Source organism: Cnephaeus nilssonii (genome assembly GCF_951640355.1).
Source record: "Cnephaeus nilssonii genome assembly, chromosome: X".
Lineage (NCBI taxonomy): Eukaryota > Metazoa > Chordata > Mammalia > Chiroptera > Vespertilionidae > Cnephaeus > Cnephaeus nilssonii.
Genome location: NC_137071.1, coordinates 86481033 through 86499074, shown reverse-complemented (window position 1 = coordinate 86499074; position 18042 = coordinate 86481033). Strand labels below are relative to the sequence as shown.

The following is an 18042-nucleotide window of genomic DNA, read 5'->3' as shown; positions in this document are numbered from 1 at the left end:
ATTATGTAGCTTCAGAATTCCACGAGAAATAATTGATTATTTAAAACATATATTTGATTTTGAAGACATAAGTGGTTAGTTCTGAATTTACTGGTTGAAGCAGAATTAAAAAGGCAGTCATGAAACCCAAATTTAAATTGCATATAGCTTAAACCTAAGGTCACCCTAGAAGATGAACTGGATTTTTATTTCCTTTTATCAAAATCACATTTACTTTAGTTAGTAATAACAGAACATGAAATAAAGGAAAATAAATGATTCTGCACCTCCCTCCCCCCGAATTGGACCACCATTGTATCCAAGAAAGGAAGTTAGACATAACCCTGGAATAATCCTGTGGTTAGTTTGTAACACATAAACACTTTATATAACACTAGTGGCCCAGTGAACGAAATTCGTGCACGGGGGTGGGGTGTCCCTCAGCCGGGCCTGTACCCTCTCTAATCTGGGACCCCTTGGAGGAGGTCCGACTGCCAGTTTAGGCCCGATCCCATCGGGCCTAAACTGGCAGTTGGACATACCTCTCGCAATCTGGGACCACTGGCTCCTAACCACTCACCTGCCTGTCTGCCTGATCACCCCTAATCACTCTGCATGCGGGCCTGATTGCCCCCAAATGCACCCCCCACCAGCCTGCTCACCCCCAACTGCCCCCCCCTGCTGGCCTGATCACCCCAACTTCCCCCCTGCTCGCCCCCAACTGCCCTCCCCTGCTGACCTGATCACCCCTAACCGCCTCTGCCTTGGCCCTGCCACCATGGCTTTGTCCAGAAGGACATCCCAAAGGTCTCCTGGAAGGTCTCCCAGTCTAATTAGCATATTACCCTTTTATTAGTATAGATGAATTAATGATGTCTTAGAACATAGATTATCATTGAATTGCTAAATATGTTTTCAGGCATAGCAATTTGAAATTATATGCTTTTTGGCTAGTTTTTATAATTTAGACTTACCACCATATATTTGACATATTTCAGTGTAACTCTTTCTATACCCCCATCCTATCTAATAATAGAGTAACATGTAAATTACCATCACTCCGCTATGCCCACGATTGGGTGGTGGGAGGCTGGGGGGCAGGACTCGGGGTGGCCTATCCGGCCATTGAGAGGCACGGATCCGCTGCCACTGAGGGGGGCTACCCTGCTGTTGAGAGGCACAGGGGGTGGGACTCCTGCCCCCTGTGCCTCTCAACGGCCAGATCCGCGGCCGCTGAGGGGGCCTGCCGCGGACACCCAGCTGCGCCTCTCAACGGCAGGGTAGCCAGGTGTCCGCGGCAGCCCCCCTCAGTGGCCGTTGAGAGGCGCAGGGGGCGGGAGTCCCGCCCCCTGCACCTTTCAACAGCAGCGGCCGCGGACCATCAAAAGTGGGGGAGCTGGGTGCCTGTCTGCTCCGGCACCAGACCTTTCAGAAGCCTCTGCCGAGCCAGGTCTAAGCAGCAGTAAAAAAAAAAAAAAGTATTTTTGCTAGAAAACTCTCATGGTATAGGTGATCATTATTACTGGTTATATAGCTTTAGGGCCTGGCTCTCTAGCCCACCTTGAGATTACTTCTATACTTAATTTCTATAATATGCTATTATTAGGCAGACCTATTTGATAATTGGTCTAAATATTAATTGGAAAGGCCTGGTGCACCAGCGGACAGGCACCCAGCTCCACCGTGAAAAGCGAAAGCATGTAGGGGACCCTACACGTGCATGATTCAATCATGCACTGGGCCTCTAGTTTTTTAATAAAAAACAAACAACCTTTCTAATTTAAAATCACTGAAGAAAAGAATTTTAAATTTGAAAATGAGAAGAATCTCAAAATTGTCATGAAAATAGAGGTATTGAATTGGTTGCTAAATCTCTTGGATGTCACCATAGTAGGCAAATTCCATGATCATAAACTATACCTCTATGAAAACTGTTGAGCCCCATGTTATGACATTGGATCTCAGGCTTCAAGTTTGAAGTTGAGCTTCTTTGGAATTTATGATATTTTTCATTCATTATATAGTTGAAACTTTTTATTTTTAGTCAACAATAGTTTCTACAGGAAATTTAAAGTTTTCATGGTTAGGCTTGGGGAGTGGTAAAAACAAAATTAAAGCAATTTAATATAAAGGGCCCCCTTTCGTGGAAACTTTAAATAGTATTATCTTAATGAGTCATTAGGATTGGCTTTCCATGAAAGTGTTTGCTTCTGGTTAGCAAAACATTATTGTGATTGCTCTATAAGTATTTGAAACCAATATTTACAAATACTCAGGGGGAAAAAGAGATGGGAAGACTAGGTAATCCTCTAGATCTCATTTTTAGTTATAACATTTATGATACAGATGTGAATGGTATAACTCCTCTTTGGATGAAAGTATATAAATATAATTAAAAAAATAATAACATAATTTTGTTTTAATTGGAATATTGAGGAAAATGTCATATATTATTCTAAAGGTCTTTTGGTAACTCAGATTTTTACACAAGTATAAGTAATGTAAAATATAGCAAATGATGACTTTCTTTAACTGACATGCCTTTTGAGATTGGGTATGTGATGTGCATATTATTGAAAAGTTTTTCATCCATCATAGATAAACATTATTAGAAATTGTTTACTCATCAAAATAGTTCAGGATTTACAAAAATTAATATTCTCATATTGCTAACTACATTGTCTTCATGGAACTTCTGTACTTTTGCTTCTATATCTGATGCCACCAAAATTAAAACAAAGTCATAAAACTATTTGAAAAGCTTAAATTAATGTACTAGAAGCCGAGTGCACAGATTCGTGCATGGATTCATGCACAGGTGGGGTCCCTCTGTATGGCCTGGGGGGATCGGGCCACGGCAGGTGGCCAGGGAGGAGCCTGAGCCTGGGCCTGGTGCCGCACCGCTCCTGCTCATCCCGGCCCCACTGCACTCAGTCAATCCCAATAGGAAGAGGCTCACACCACCTCAGCTGCGCTCACCAGCTGCGAGCCCTGTGTCTGGTGCCCGTTCGTCAGCTGTGTGGTGCTCCCACTGTGGGAGCACACTAACCACCAGGGGGCAGCTCCTGTGTTGAGCTTAGGCTTTTATATATATAGATTTTTTTAGTTAGTAGAGCTATATTCTTCACTTTTCTTTCAGTAAAACTGTACATCTTAAATGTTTTTTTATTTTGATAGTTTTGTAGATTTAATGTACAAACACTTCAGGAAATCTAACAATGTTTGGATATTTTATTTACCCAAAGTAATTTAAGTAGTTTCTTAGGAAGTTGTGGAGAGACAACTAAACAGATAAATTATCATTATTTGAGATGAGAGCAGAGATTTTTCATTCGAGCAATCCATCACCACTATAGTGATGCATTTATTTCATTTAAGAAAGCATGTATTCTGGGACATTTTTGTTATCACACTTATTTTTAACAAGATAATGTACAAATTTAATTTCTTTTCATTTTAAGGATTTATAGCCTAAAATTAACAACTTAACAATGAATATTCCTTTTACCTGAACTTTGCTTTTAGTAATAGCAGAATCAATAACAACATTTAAAAAACCTTCCAGGATATATCCTTTCTTCAACAAAATTCTTATATAATCACTCTGATTATAAACTTCTTTTCAATTTACTCAACAATTATTGGTTAACTGCTTTCCAATGTGCCAGGAACAGTGCTCAATAAGGAAGTTAGAAACATTCAGGGATTCCTTCTTGAAGGAGGAGCAGGAATTTGGGGAGGGCTTCTCAAGCAGGTAAAGTGAGACTGGGCACATGGTGTGGTAATCATATGGCCTCTTATTGGAGCACTGGATACATTATTTCTACTTGATTCTGATAAACTCTCTAAATGGCATTTTTCAGTTTTAAAATGGTCATGCAAAGTCATGTATGTAAATAGTTTACATTTGAAAATCATTGGTTTCCACCACTACTACTCCTCACACAAACACTTTGGTTTGGAGTTTAAGGCATTTTTTTAATAAATGTGAATACTTAAGAATTAATTTTGTTTGTGCATGACAAAGATGCATAAAGACTTACTTAGGTATATGTGTTTGGGAATAATATACGAATGAAGCACTGACGAGTAGTCTCCCCCCAAAACCATCAAGAATGTAGATACTGCAGAAAACAAAAGGATGAAGGAAGTGCAAAAACTTCTGATTTCTCATTCATTGCTAATCCTTCTTTCAGCTGGAGTGAGAGATCAGAGGAAGTCAGAATCTGTAAGTCATACGTCCTTAGCAATTGGATATTACTTGTTATCTGCTCAGTCCTTCTGTATTTTTGTCCTCCCACCCCAACTTCTATCTTAGTTCCATAACCTCATGGATTTGACCCCAAATTAAGGTGCTACATAAATAGCAGGAACCACTACCATTCTGGCTTTCCATTCTCCTTTCAGTCATTACTTTTTCTCTCCTTTGGTCCCACTAACTATTGTTTTCTGTCTTATCATCTTACCAGCTCTTCTTATTGTTGTATCTACTCCAAACAAACAAACAAACAAAACCAAATAAATCAGTACCCTTCTTCTCGTATGGAAATGTTAAAGATGGGAGAGTACATTCTTTATGCCATTATGGCATGAGGAATTCTCCATACGTATACATATGCATGTCCATGAATATATACCTGTGCAACAATTGTGTTTTTCTACTTGTTGTATTGTGAAGGAGATAGGTACTATGTTATTCCAAGGCATAGCCGCAGTTACAGTAGTCTATGTAAATCCTTTGTGGAGCTATAAGGATTCACACAGTTCTGTTAATGAAATTGACATGTGAGAAGGTACTTATAAAAAATCAAATGATTACTTTCCAATGTAATTTTATTTGAGAAACATCTGGGATTTTCATTTTGGTTTAAGCAAGACTACATATCTGAATATCTAGTAAAAACTTTAATGTAATTGGTATTCAATTTCCTGAAACAAATAAAAGAAATACAGATGCACACAAGTATATATAGCCATTCCTGTGAACAGTTCTTTTCCTGTATTAAGGAGCATTGAATGAGTAAGAATTTTGCTCTGTTGTACAGCAGTTAATTTTTTATGTTCTTTAAAGTATTTAACCATATTACTCAGTTGGATGAGTAGGATGGTTAAATACTGATTGGTAGAACATAAACAGAGCACACAATTTGGCATGATCTACAGTCTTGTCTGAGCAATGCGAATAACATGGATATCCCAGATTAGTCTGAAGAGATATTGTCAAAGCTGATGAGAAGATTACACAATACCTGCTCACACAAACTGTGGCTAGTGCTATTAGTCTTTAGTTGTACTCACCACAGGAGTAGCCAAAACTTGCACGAAAAAGGTAGGTCAGTTCTTAAAGAATATCAGGAAAATATGGAAAGATAGGTCAGATATACAACATATTAGTAAATTCCTTTAGTGAAGAGGTGCTACTGGAGATAAATTGTAACAGTCCATCAGCAAGTTAAAATTTCTTATAAAGTTATTTAGAAATATCTACATTGAGAAAAAATATGCTACTAGATATATATTTCATTTTTCTTCCATACTATGACTGGCTTAATTTTTACTTACCTTTTTCTCCCTGATCTTTCCTAAAACACCTTCTGGAATTAAGATTTTGGAAATGGTCTTTCTTCACCCTTTTGTAATTGTAGGAGTAAATAGCTCTTTGTAGTTCTTGTTTCTTTAGAGTAAATTCAGATATTTACAAAATGAGGTTCACTTCATATAGAAACACACATCTTATGGAATGGTCTCATCGAGAAGGAGGAACAGTAGAAATTCTAGAGTGGGAATCTTGGGCTAGGAGATGCAAACTTTGTTTCTAGTTCCAATTCTGCAACTAGCTAGCAGTGTGACATCAAGTTAACTTCTCTGGGCTTTAGGTTTATTTATTTATTTTTTCATCTAATGAGGGTATTGAGCAAGATGTTTTGTAAGAGTTCTAAATATTATAAAAATGTTCTTTCTACATTGGGAGCCAGGGAATTCTGTGTTGGAAGATTTGGCCAAGAATGTCTCTTCTTGTAGCCTTGGCCAAGTCCCAGAATTGCCCTTTGTTTATTACATCTCTGAAATATGCATTTCACAGGTATTTTTAAGTGATTAGTTAGCGTTCATAAAATGCTTTGAAGAGCTTTTATGAATGTTGTCTTTCTATCCTGTTTTATGCAGTTGTCCATAATAGAAACCAAGTGCTCTGTAAATGAAATAAGTGTTTCCTATAATGTGAATTAGGGTTTTGACATTTCTTAGTCTCAATATTAAAGTAGTGGGACACTGAACCTGCATATATTTAAAACATACATTTAATTATTTTCTTCCTTTCACTCTGAAGTGAAAACAATTTTAGTTCCGGAATGCAATGGTAATTACACTCCGGAGTTGCTACTGGAGTTGTTGTCAGGTAGTAAAATCTGATTAATTTGAAATTTGCTAATTTATAATTCCAGTGATTTTACCTGGCTGAAGTTTATTTCTAAATGATGAGGAATGGTGTTGTTAAACAAATTAATAGTGTAAAGTATATTTAATGGAATATATTTCTACTTAAAGGAATTATTTTTAAAGCTTTGGCATAATAGATGTTTGCTCATGAGAGATAACTACAGATCTTGCCTAGCAGTTTATTAAAGCGAAAGATCTGAATATAAGCAAATGTCCATCATCAGATATAATGATTTCAGGGATTGAGGATATTTAAGAGTGCTGAGGATGGGGTGGAGGAAGCAGCCTTATTTTCTTTTCCCTTTGAACAAATACTACAATTATAGTACCATAAAAACAGGTTCTGAACATTAAGCCTAAAAAACCCCATTAAGTCTAAGAATAATCTAGACTGAAAATTAGCATAGATTATTTGGTGATATTGGTTGATTTCTTTGCAGCCTAATGAGATTAGTTACAAAGAATATTGATTTTTTTAAATCAGTTGATTGTTCACAGAAGAATAACAACTTGAGAGCCTTTGCAATAAAGTGATCTTTACCTGTTTGTGAAGGTTACCCTCTTGGAAATTTGGAAAATTCTATATTCACCCATTTCCCACTCATAACTGTTGAGTAGTCTTTATAGATAAACTGCTCAGAACACTTCACTACCATATTTTTACATAGGTTTTGGGTTGTTTGTTCTCAGGAGAAGTTACATTTGCAATCACTGCTTTGTCATAAGTTGGAATGTGATTGAATTTCCTTTCTAAAACACTGCTTCCTTGCTACAGATAGCTAATTTGGAGCTGTTTTATGTTTTATATTTTAAATGCTTGAGAATGCATTAGGTTTTGGAATGGGACATTCCAAACTTACTTGAGTACATGTGTGTGTTTCCTTCTTGGGCTTTCCAATAGATTGTTACTGCTGATTGTACCTGCAACCCTTTTGCTCCATAACTATTAGGAATTATTATACAGAACCTTCTAATGTAAAATATTGAGCATGGTTTATTTGTATTAATGGTGGGCTTTTTTTAACCTTTGAAATATATTTTGGTCACCAAGCTATGGATAAATACTCCTTTCTGTGATTCCTTTGAAGATGTCTATGAGACAGTTTTGCGTGTGAGTACTAAAGAATTGAAAATATAATTTAACCTTTTGAAATGTTTGACTGTTTTTTTTGGGAGGGTTAATTGTATATTCTAGATTGAATAAAAATTAGTTGTGAGGTGGTGATGGCTGATATCTATTTAATATTTAATAAAGTTTATGCATTACTGGTCAATATTTCAAAATAGTCTTTCAATCTCTTCCTATATATGAATGTTTACATACATATACAGGGTGTCCCCAAAAATGTACACTGAGTGGCCAGATTATTATGATTTCTGAATGCATAATAATCTGGCCACGCAGTGTATATCCTATATAATAAAAGGCTAATATGCAAATTGTCCCCTCAACCAGGAGTTCGACCAGCAGTCAGGCCGGCCAACCGCCCATGTCCCCTCCCCCAGGCCAGGCTGGCCAGACCGCACCCATGCACGAATTCATGCACCGGGCCTCTAATATATATATACTGAGTGGCCATATTATTATGCATTCAGAGATCATAATAATCTGACCACTCAGTGTATATACACTGTAACAGCTGATAGCTCAATTTTGAAAATGAAATGTATTTTAATAAACACTGCCTTTATAATTATTCAAAGTGTGTGTATACATTTTTTTGGGATACCCTGTATATGAATGTGTGTATGTATATACTGCATACCTACTATAAACCTACTTTTGCCCCACCCTGTATATGTTTGGGTTTCATAGGAAAATACTTTTTGCCTGAATGTTGATGTGTATCTTAAAGGAAGGTACTTGTGATTTACCTTAGCTGATTTGAGTCTATATTTCTGTGATTTTTGAATACAAAGGAGAAATCCTCTTAAGGAGTAAGTCTCCTTAAGAGTAAATCTTTTAGAAACTAGTAATAATTTGGAAAGAGTATCTGAAGCCCACTACTCAAGTTGGAAGCACAAGTTTATTGTTTAGATACAAACTTGAAAGTAAATACGAGCTCTTTGTCACTACAGTGATTTTTTTTTTAAGGTACTGGCTTTTGTGTCAATGGTAGTCTGCCTTTGCTAAGCTTTCAGTGATGAAGAGAGATAATTCTGCTTTTAGGTAGAAGTGGAAGGGTGCTGTAAAGCTAGATATTTAGTGATGGTGACTTACCTGCATCAGAAGTAAAATACTTCAGCCTGAAAATAAAGAGTTCAGCACAATACCAGTTGTCCTATTTTCCTGTCCTAGAATTGTGTAGAAAATTGCGAGTTTGATGCTTTAAACAGACACTTAAAACAGTCACTTTCAGGGCACTTAGGATGATATTTTCTGGCAGTATTTTAAAACAATATAAATGAACCTTATATTTCCATTGCTTTCATGAAATACCTCAAGCTGCCTTTGACAGCAGCTTTAGTTTTTTAACCTCCTTGTCAGTCATTAAGCCCTAGAGGTAACGGAACCGGCTGCTGAGCTTTGGAATGGTCCCTGCTGGACACCTGCTTGGCCAGCAGCATTGGTCTCTCCTCTAGGCAATTTGTGAGCTGTTTGGGGGCGGGGGAGGAGAGAGAGGGGGGGTGAACCGGAGGGGAAAGGGGGAGAGAAGAAGGGGAGGGCAGCATTGAATTAGATTGTTGATAGCGTCCCTCTGAGGACTGCTATTAAGAGCACGCTACTCTGTACTTCTCTGCTGCAGAAGACAGAGTGATTTTCGTGTTACCACAGCATGTTATAAATGTATGAGATTTTGCTCATCCCGGCTTGGAAATAAGAATAGGGAAAGGAGAGCAACTTGAATCAGAAGCTACTAGAAGAATGTGCAGAGTTCTGCAGCAGTTTATATTTGTTCTTACATTTTGCCTTCTTCTAACTGGAAAACAGAGAGACTGGCATTTTTTAAATGGGCTTTTCCCATAATGGCATTCTTGTATTGTGTGGCCAGAGCTTGCACAGGAGGAAAGCAGGCTGCTGAATTTAGTCACTGATCTCTATTAGCTGTGGCCTAAGGCTATGCTGAGGTTTATATCCCATTTGTATTGTTGCAGCTCAAAAGAAGAATGTTCAGAGGATGACAAGTGTATTCTGAGTAGGTATGTTGTTTCATTTTCATATGAAACCCATCTATTTTTTTTCCTGCTACTATTGGTCAGAAATCAGGTTAAGAGGTGCAGAATATAGTACAGTGCTGCAGTATCCTGGTTAAGGTAGAACAATGGCAATGCAAGCTTAAAACAATACAATAAAAAGCAAAACCCTAGCTGCTTTTATTAAATAAAGCTGCATTGTGCCGTATGCACAGTGCAGTCTTAAAAAAATATACTGCAGTCAACGCTTTCTTAACGAGGTGGCACTATTGTTGAGTTAGAACGATAGAATCATCATATTGCTTTAGGGGACAGGAGGATTTAAAGGAGGTACCTTGTAGCCCTATTTTACAGATTGGAAGCATCGGTTTAAGGGCACTGGCAGAATCCTTTGCTTGTTCTCCGTGGCAGCCACTGCTGTGTCAGTACAGTGTGGAATGGAAGTTCTAGTTGGTAGTCTGTTATGGAAACGCTGTTTACTGTTATTGTAGTACCGTGGTGACAACATGCCATTGAAATGGAAAACGAGCTCTCCTGCTATCTGGAAATTCCCAGTTCCTGTGCTTAAAACATCCAGGTCAACTCCACTTTCTCCAGCATACATGTAAGTGAGAGAAAATAGGATATTAAAGTGGGATTTCATTCATGAATCAACCTTGTGGCAAAAGGGGGTAAAAATCACAAACAGCAACATCCAAAAATGCACAAGATTAAAAACTGAAAGCTTGCTTATATTTAAAGATATTGGCATGCCCACATTTTACCTTTGTTTTGTTTCCTTAGGAGTTTTTTCTTTATTTTTATTTAAAGTGCCTAATAGTAATTTAATTACTAATATGAAAGTCTAGAGATATACCTAAGGAATTGCACAAGTATAAACTTTAACCTTTTACACTGTTTTTTTATTTATTTAATTTTTGTATATCTGAAGTATTTAAGATGACTTCTTTTGTGCAGCGGCACAAAAAGCTGCTGATGCTTGCTCTTGTGTTGTGTGAAATATGGAAATGCTTTATATAATTTTTTAATGAATTTGAAACATTCAGAGTTAACACATTGATAATAAAATGAATATTTTAATCAAGACTTTTATATTTAGAGCTGTGTCTGAGTAGTAATCAGTTTAATATATCTTTCCCAGTTTTATAATTATGGTTCTGAAGTGTAAGTTTGAATTTGTACAAATTACAATTTTACAAATAGTTATTTATACATGTGAAGTTGAAAAGTACATTATTCAAATGCCTATTTTAGAAATTTGTTTTAAATAAATGTACACTGAAGTAAATTGGGAATTCTTTCTAGAATTTTTGGAAATATTTTTTTAAACTCACAGTGTTGCTTTCAAAACAAAATCCAGGAAATGTAATAAAATATTCTTTTAAAGTATTGTCTGTGAATTTTTTTGGTGGAATAAGGAGTGAAAGCTGGACCTTTTAAAAAAAATAAATATTAGTACTGAGAAAAGCTTTTGAGCATAAGTCTGTCTTAACTGTCAGTGTTCCCTTTAAAATATTTTTCAGTAGGAGAGATGTGGAAAATTCTTCCTGCTTTAGGTTAATTGTGTGTTTAGAAATCTGGTGAGTTGCCATTTTATTGCTTAGTTGTTGTTTTTTATGAGGTTCAGATACACAGTGGCATCTATCTAGTTCTTTGAAATGCTTTCAGCTGCTAAGGAAATAAGTGTGCTTGTGCTCTCAGTCCCAAAGAGGTGATTCCCTGGAAAGCACAGGAAAACGAGGACATTTTAGTTAAATCCCGTCATCATTCCATTTTTCTATTTAAAATATCTCTTTTTATAGATACTTCAGGTGATTTTATCTGTTTGGGAGTTAAACTCTTTTTCCTATAAAGTTAAATTTCAAGTTATATTTGTAAAATAAGAAAAAAGGATCAGTTATATTTGTTTCGCAAAAGCTGTAGTTGTCAAAAGCACAAAATAATGGAGGTGACAAGTTAATGGAGTCCCTTCAAAATTTTTGAGAAAATGTGATGTGCCTGTTGACTTTATGAAACTTAGCTGGTGAGAAATGACTAAAGATTTACCAAAAGGAAGTTTATCATCAAAACAAAACAAAACACCCCCCCAAACTAAAAATCAGTAGGTTACAATTAATAATGTTTAATTATTCTAGTATTTATACAATATTTTACTGTCCAAAAGATCGAAAGTGCAGCTCCAATTGCAGCTGGTTTAAAAATATTTATATTTGATTAATTCATAATAGCCACAGACTCAGATACAACCCAATACAACATCTTTAATGAATCACTTTCTTCCTTTTAAGTATGTACTCACCTGTTTGACCTGATGATATGAATGAATTGATTTAGAGGATAGAAGCTAGAAAATATTACAGACCTTGCATGTTGACATTTATTATTGGTAGTACAAATAGGTACAATGGAAAAATATTTTCGAAGAGATAGCATTAGCCTAGACTATTCTGACATCGTGATGGTCTATATTATTAAATTTGCCTTAACTTATTTTTCTTTATAAATAAATACAGGTTTGAAATATTATGCAAATATACACAAAGAAAATATGTTAAATATAGTAAAAGACTAGCTTAGGGAGTTTAAAATTAGGTTTTAAAATTTAGAGTTTGTTTACTTATTTGACCAGAAATAAAAATATCATGTTTAACATGTTGTTCTTATCAGTGCTTCTTTATATTCCATGACACTTCTACATACAAAATAATACTTAAGTTTAGTATTATTTTCACTTTCAAAAATAATAATAGAGAATACTGGGTCAGGTAACATATTTGCCTTCAAAATCTTTCTGCTGGCAAATAGGTTAAATGGTTATTTGTGTCTTTTGGGTCTAAAATCTTTGCATTAAAATGGAATAAATTCTGACACTGGTAAGATGTGATGTTTTAGAGTTTACTTCTGAAATTATGTATAAATAGTTAAAATAGTATCTTGAATATAGAATTCTTCACAGTTAATAAAGCATGTTTTTGTAGGTTTACTTATGTACCAGAAGCATTGGTTTGCAATGTTTTATCATTGTGTACTATGATTTGTCAAATACATATTATGCGGTTTTCATTGAAGACGGGTAATTTTTCAAGACTAAATTTTCAATATGAAATATTTTTGGTTGTAGTAATTGAGCAAGTATGGAAAAAATATAAAGGCTCTTTGCGGCCTCTTTCTAAACTCAGTGTAGGTGCTACTTAGCTAGAGAGAGCCTTCCATTGATGCTGTGGATAGGGCAGTGCTGCTACACTAGTGAAAGCTAAAATAAGGAATGTTTTACTTACTGCAAACATTGAACAGAAAGGCTATTTTTTCCTTGTGGGTTTAAACTACAGAAGTTTTTCTTTCTGTTTCTTTAGAATTTGAATGACAGTTGAAACTTCTCCATATTTTCAAGACTTATTGATGACTAACAATATTTTTGATAATATTAGGGAAAATAGTTTTTATATAATGCACTTTTCAAATTGTGTTATAATATGATTTGGGAGGAGTGGAGTATTTTAAAGACAATAGATTTAGGAAACTAATCCTTTGGCCTCTAGATAGATTTATTACAAAATGCTTAGTCTTTATTGGGTAGACATAGCCTTCCTTCAGCTTCAGTTTTGAAAAGTGGCAGGGTGGTGTGCCATCCATGTAGAATTCTGAAGGGATTGTCTTGATAGAAATCTGAGTGACATGTTGGTGTTACACTCTTTTCAACAGTAGGTTGAAGTTCAATCTTAGCCTGAGGGAAGATCTTCTGGTCAGTGTAAACTGAATTAGTAAATACTCTGCTCCTGACAGGTGTGAATCATATAAATTAACCTGTCATTTTGCCTAAATTAATAAAGCTTAACAAACACTCCCATCTTAGTGGGTTTCTGGTGTTTTGGTATTGATAGTTTTAAAATAGCAAATGGTTACTTCTGCCTAATGTTATAGGATTAATGTATTGCTAGATTCTAAGGACACACTGAAATAGACCAGGATTAGCATTAGTGATCCTTTTATCTTTTCTTTATAAGCAGTACATTTTGATAATAGTGGTGTGACAATAGGAAGTAAGATAATAGGTAAGAATTAACCAGCTCAATGTAACAAGGAATTCTAGCAAGACTGACACTGAGAGATGCTTTCCTTAGAATTTTGCCCTTCTCAAGGTAAAGGACAATGAGTGTAGAATGAGTATTGGTGAATTAGACTTTTTCTCTTCTGGCCAATGCACTTGCATTCATTTAGCTTCCTGTTTACAATGCTTTTGTTTAATATGCAAAATATATTTTATAGTAAAAATCAATAGTACAGTATTTTATAGCAATTGTTTTCTATAATTTCATCATTAAAATTCAGTATCTAGATTTCCTGAGAAAAAAGTATGCATACTAGATAAATGTATTTTTGTTTGTGAGTGATTCAAAGGATAGAGCCAATTAAAAATATGCATTTGTGTGTTCTTTTTGCTTAATCCCTTCACCAGTAAATTTAATTAAAAAACATATGTATTTGCCTAATGTGACATGTTTCTAGCTCCTAAGATTGTCTTTTTTTTCTAATTGGGTGAATAAAAGAAAACTTGTGGTTTTAGATATCTTTTTTATTTAGCAAAATACTTATTAAATTGATTATCTCATGTTAGAAAAGAATATACTTAGACATAAACTTTTGTTTTGTGTCTGCTTAATTTATTTTCACTACATATGGTCATTCAAACAAAATTATGTGGAGCATTAACATAAAGAACACCTAAGAACAATTTAGTGTTAGTCTGTAACTTTTGTGGCATGTTCTCTGGGAATTTCTATTGTCTGAGTTTGCAAAAGGGCTAGCTTTGCCCTTATTAATAGAAAACCATGGAGATAAAGTGACCTTAGAGATCATGTAGAGAATCCAATACCCCCTTTAAAACAAGAATCCTTCCTGTGACACTTCTGAAATATGGTGACACATCTCCTCCTTGATGACTGGCAGCAACAAAGAGCTTACTACCTCATCAAGGCAGCACCTTTCATTTGTGGACAGCTCTTCCTTGCATTGAGCAAAATCAATTCATATCTTGTATTTCCTGTTCCTAGTGTGCTTTATCAAGCTATATACTAAAAATATCTATTTTTTCCATTACGTACAAGTCTGGAAATCTTCTCTTTAACTCATGTGACATGTTTTCCTGACCTTTCACTCTGCTGTTTGTCCTCACCCAGATATTTTTTTAATGATAATCTTTACAGTATATGAGATACTACATCTGAATGCCATGTTTTTTATATGGTCTGACTAGAAGAAGACACCTCTGTCCTTTTATACAGATGTTCTGCTTGTCTTATAGAGCCTGGGACTGTATTATTTTTTAATCATAGGATTCACACTGGACCATGGTGAATTTAGAGTTTACTAACTTCCTTCCAGAGGTTTACACTTGGATTGCTTACTCTTCATATTCAGTGTTTTTTCTTTTAGCTACTTCAGATATTTTAGTCTGAAGAAATGTAGCATGTGGAAGTGAAGTTAAATTTTTGTTTTAAAGCCTATTGTGTATGTTTTTTTAAAAGATCTCATAACCACTTAATCTAACTGAAAAAACATTGCATACAAGAAACTTGCAGTACAGACAGGTAGTATTTTTGATGCTTTCAGGAATTTCCAAGGATTTTACTTGTTAATAATTTATCTAGATTCATTTTTTATCCTTAAATGAATGTTAGTTCCAAGTACCCCTCAAAAACAGTTGCCCCACAGGGGAGAGATATGAAAATGCAAATATTATAACATTATGGGAAGTCTGGCGTTACTAAAAAGTCTAAGGATTCCAGACATTCTCCTTGAAACTCAAAATATTTAGATGAGACCTTAAGTGGGTCCAATTTAGGGGGAGGGGAAAGAAAGAAGAAAGAGATAATAAGCAAGTGTTTGTGTTAATGACTTTATTACTTGTGGTTAAATAGTCAAGAATTATAAGCATTGTGTGTGATACTTTAAATTGAAATGGCAGTTACAGTGTATTGCTTTATTTTCTTAAGACTGTGAGAAAGAGGTGGTATAAAGGTGAGATTCTTGGGGAATCCTATATAATAAAAGCCTAATATGCAAATTGTCCCCTCAACCAGGAGTTTGACCACTCGCTGTGACGTGTGCTGACCACCAGGAGGTGGTGCGGAATATGGCGGGCATCGGCAACGTGGTACTGGCAGCGGTGGCAGTGGAGGGGCTGCTGGCCCAATGGGTCCCAACCATGGTGGGATGGTGAAACAGATGAGCAGACGGCGCTAGGCCAAGGCAGGTGCGAGCGGGGGCCTGATTGCCCCACCAATCGCCCCGTAGATGGTGACCAGCGGGCCTCGGGCCCTGATCACTCGATTGGGGCCAGGCCCTGGGCCGGGATGGGGAACTGGGGGTGAGTGGCAGTGATCAACCTCCCGGGGCACCCAGGCAGGGGCTTTCGATCTCTCTCCAGCTACCTGGGAGTGGGGGTGAAGGGGACGGAGGTGCGGTGAGAATGCAGGTTGTCCACTGAGCTTGCTCTCACTCCTGCTACCCTCCCGGAACGCCAGGGCTTGCGTACCGGGGAAGCTCTCCCCACCCCCCCACCCCCCCACCCTCCCTCACTGAAATGCCAGGCACCCGTGAGGAGCCCATCCTGCACCTGCGTGGCCTCTTTCGGGTGAACCAGGCTACAGCCACTGGGACCGCAGAGGCCGGTTGGGCTCCCCATAGGTTCACGCAGGAGCCTGTCTGCAAGGCTGGCCAGGAGAGAGCGTGCTGCCCGCCCGGCTTCCATGCAGTGCTGCTGGGCAGCCCAGAGGCCCACGCTGCGCCTGGGCCCGTGGTGTCTGGCCACGCTCACTGCATCTCCACGTGGGGATTCGGGCACCATGACTCAGGTGGAGGGGGTCGTGTAGGGGCCTGGGGGCCCAGGTGCTGCCCAGGGCCCATATGTCAGCTGAGACCTGCCCTTCCACTCCAGACGCTCATGCTTCAATTGCTGGCCAGGCCTAGGGACTGCACCTGTGCACAATTTTGTGCACCAGGCCTCTAGTTGGTACATAAAGAAGTTAATGAGTAATCCATTTTTGAAAGTGCTTAGTTCTTTTTCAATCACCTTACATAAGTGAATTTATAATATTCAAAAGTTATTTACTTTCTGTTATGTACCAGGCTAAATCTTCTGGGTACTAAGGGTATAGTCCTTGCAGTCATTGAAAATGACCATTCTTTGTCTTCCATCCTATCTTTATTCACAAATAATTTAATTGCTTAATTTATTTTATTGTTGTGAAAATTCTTATCCAAGATAATCAAGTTAAATAACATGTTTGTTTACTGTACCTTCAGTATTGATAACAAATTTAATGGCAATGAAAACACTACAGAAATGTGTCTGGGCTAGATGAGGAGACAGGAATTAGGGAGAGATACTAGGTTTTAAAGTGCATATTACATAGGATGGAAAATAATGCAATTTATGTTTAAACTTGATAGTAACCTTCTTAAACAAGAAGAATGGAATGCCATACTTTAAATTGGATAAAGTTTAGGTGCTTTATAGTGCATAAAGGTACACTTTGTGTACCTGGGCTATAAAATGTAAACTTGGTGAAACGTAAATTATATCATGTTTCCAAGTTTAGTAAAAGATTTCCAATTAGATGACTTCCTACATGTAGATGTTCCTACAGGTAAATGTTTTTACCCAATTTTGCCACATTTATGGTATGGTAAGACAAGCATGCTCAACTTGATGGAGAGTACTTCTTATGATATGGTTCAATGGAGAAATGAAACAAGTTATCCTTCCATAAGAAAAACATAGTTAAAAACAAACTTTGAGAACTCTAGGAGCTTAAATCTTGAATCTAGCCTGTAGAACAGATGTAAATTTCATATGAAATTTATTTATTTGCAATTTAAAAAATTGTCCTGGTTCGCATAGTTAAATATAATATGATTTATTGGGTACTACTATGAAAGTGTTGGGCACTTTTCAAGTTGCCTCCCAAACGTTCTATAAGGGTAAGTCTTTTCCCTGCTTTACACACAAGGGCACAGTGTTCAGGGAGCTTAATTAAGTTGCTCAATGTTACACTTTAAGTAAGAGATGAAGTGAGAATTCAAACTCAGGTCTGCTTGATTTCAAAGCTCTTAACTTCTCTAATGCCTTTTTGTTTTTATAGACTTTTGCTACTTTTATGCCATCTATTAATTAGGTAATATCACACTAGGATTATATGAACAAATAATATGACAGATGAGGAGATATTTTTTAATTGGATGGGGGTATAGAGAGAAGTTAGGTTTATTTGACACTACTGTGAAGTGGTGAAGCTGTAGAAAAATACTGGGGCGATTATCTTTACTTGCTGGTATATCAGAATTAACCTTAGTGTTTCATATTTCTCTTGAAATGTTATTTCAATTTCAGCTTCTAGAGGGTCTGCATCCCTTGGCTTGTGGCTCCCTTCCACCATCTTCAAAGCCAGCAATGGCAGGTTTTTGTGTTTTTTTCACACCGATCTCTTT

The 18042-nt window shown here is 36.7% G+C and overlaps 1 protein-coding gene across 5 annotated transcripts in view; it reads left to right on the top strand.

The window, feature by feature from the left end:
* Positions 1-18042, top strand: part of KLHL13 (kelch like family member 13) — a gene marked incomplete at its 5' end in the record, with an annotated part of 253589 nt that overhangs the window by 165593 nt on the left and 69954 nt on the right. The window contains 2 exons of one of the 5 annotated variants that reach the window (XM_079765875.1): positions 10055-10156; positions 15633-15805. The exons of 2 other annotated variants lie outside the window; for them this stretch is intronic. Coding sequence is in view for 2 of the 3 variants with exons in the window: in XM_079765873.1 (XP_079621999.1) it covers positions 10059-10156 (98 nt within the window). Of the gene's footprint in view, positions 1-9478; positions 9559-10043; positions 10157-15632; positions 15806-18042 lie in introns of those variants that run through there. 2 more of the 5 variants (XM_079765873.1, XM_079765876.1) reach the window with 2 other exon arrangements.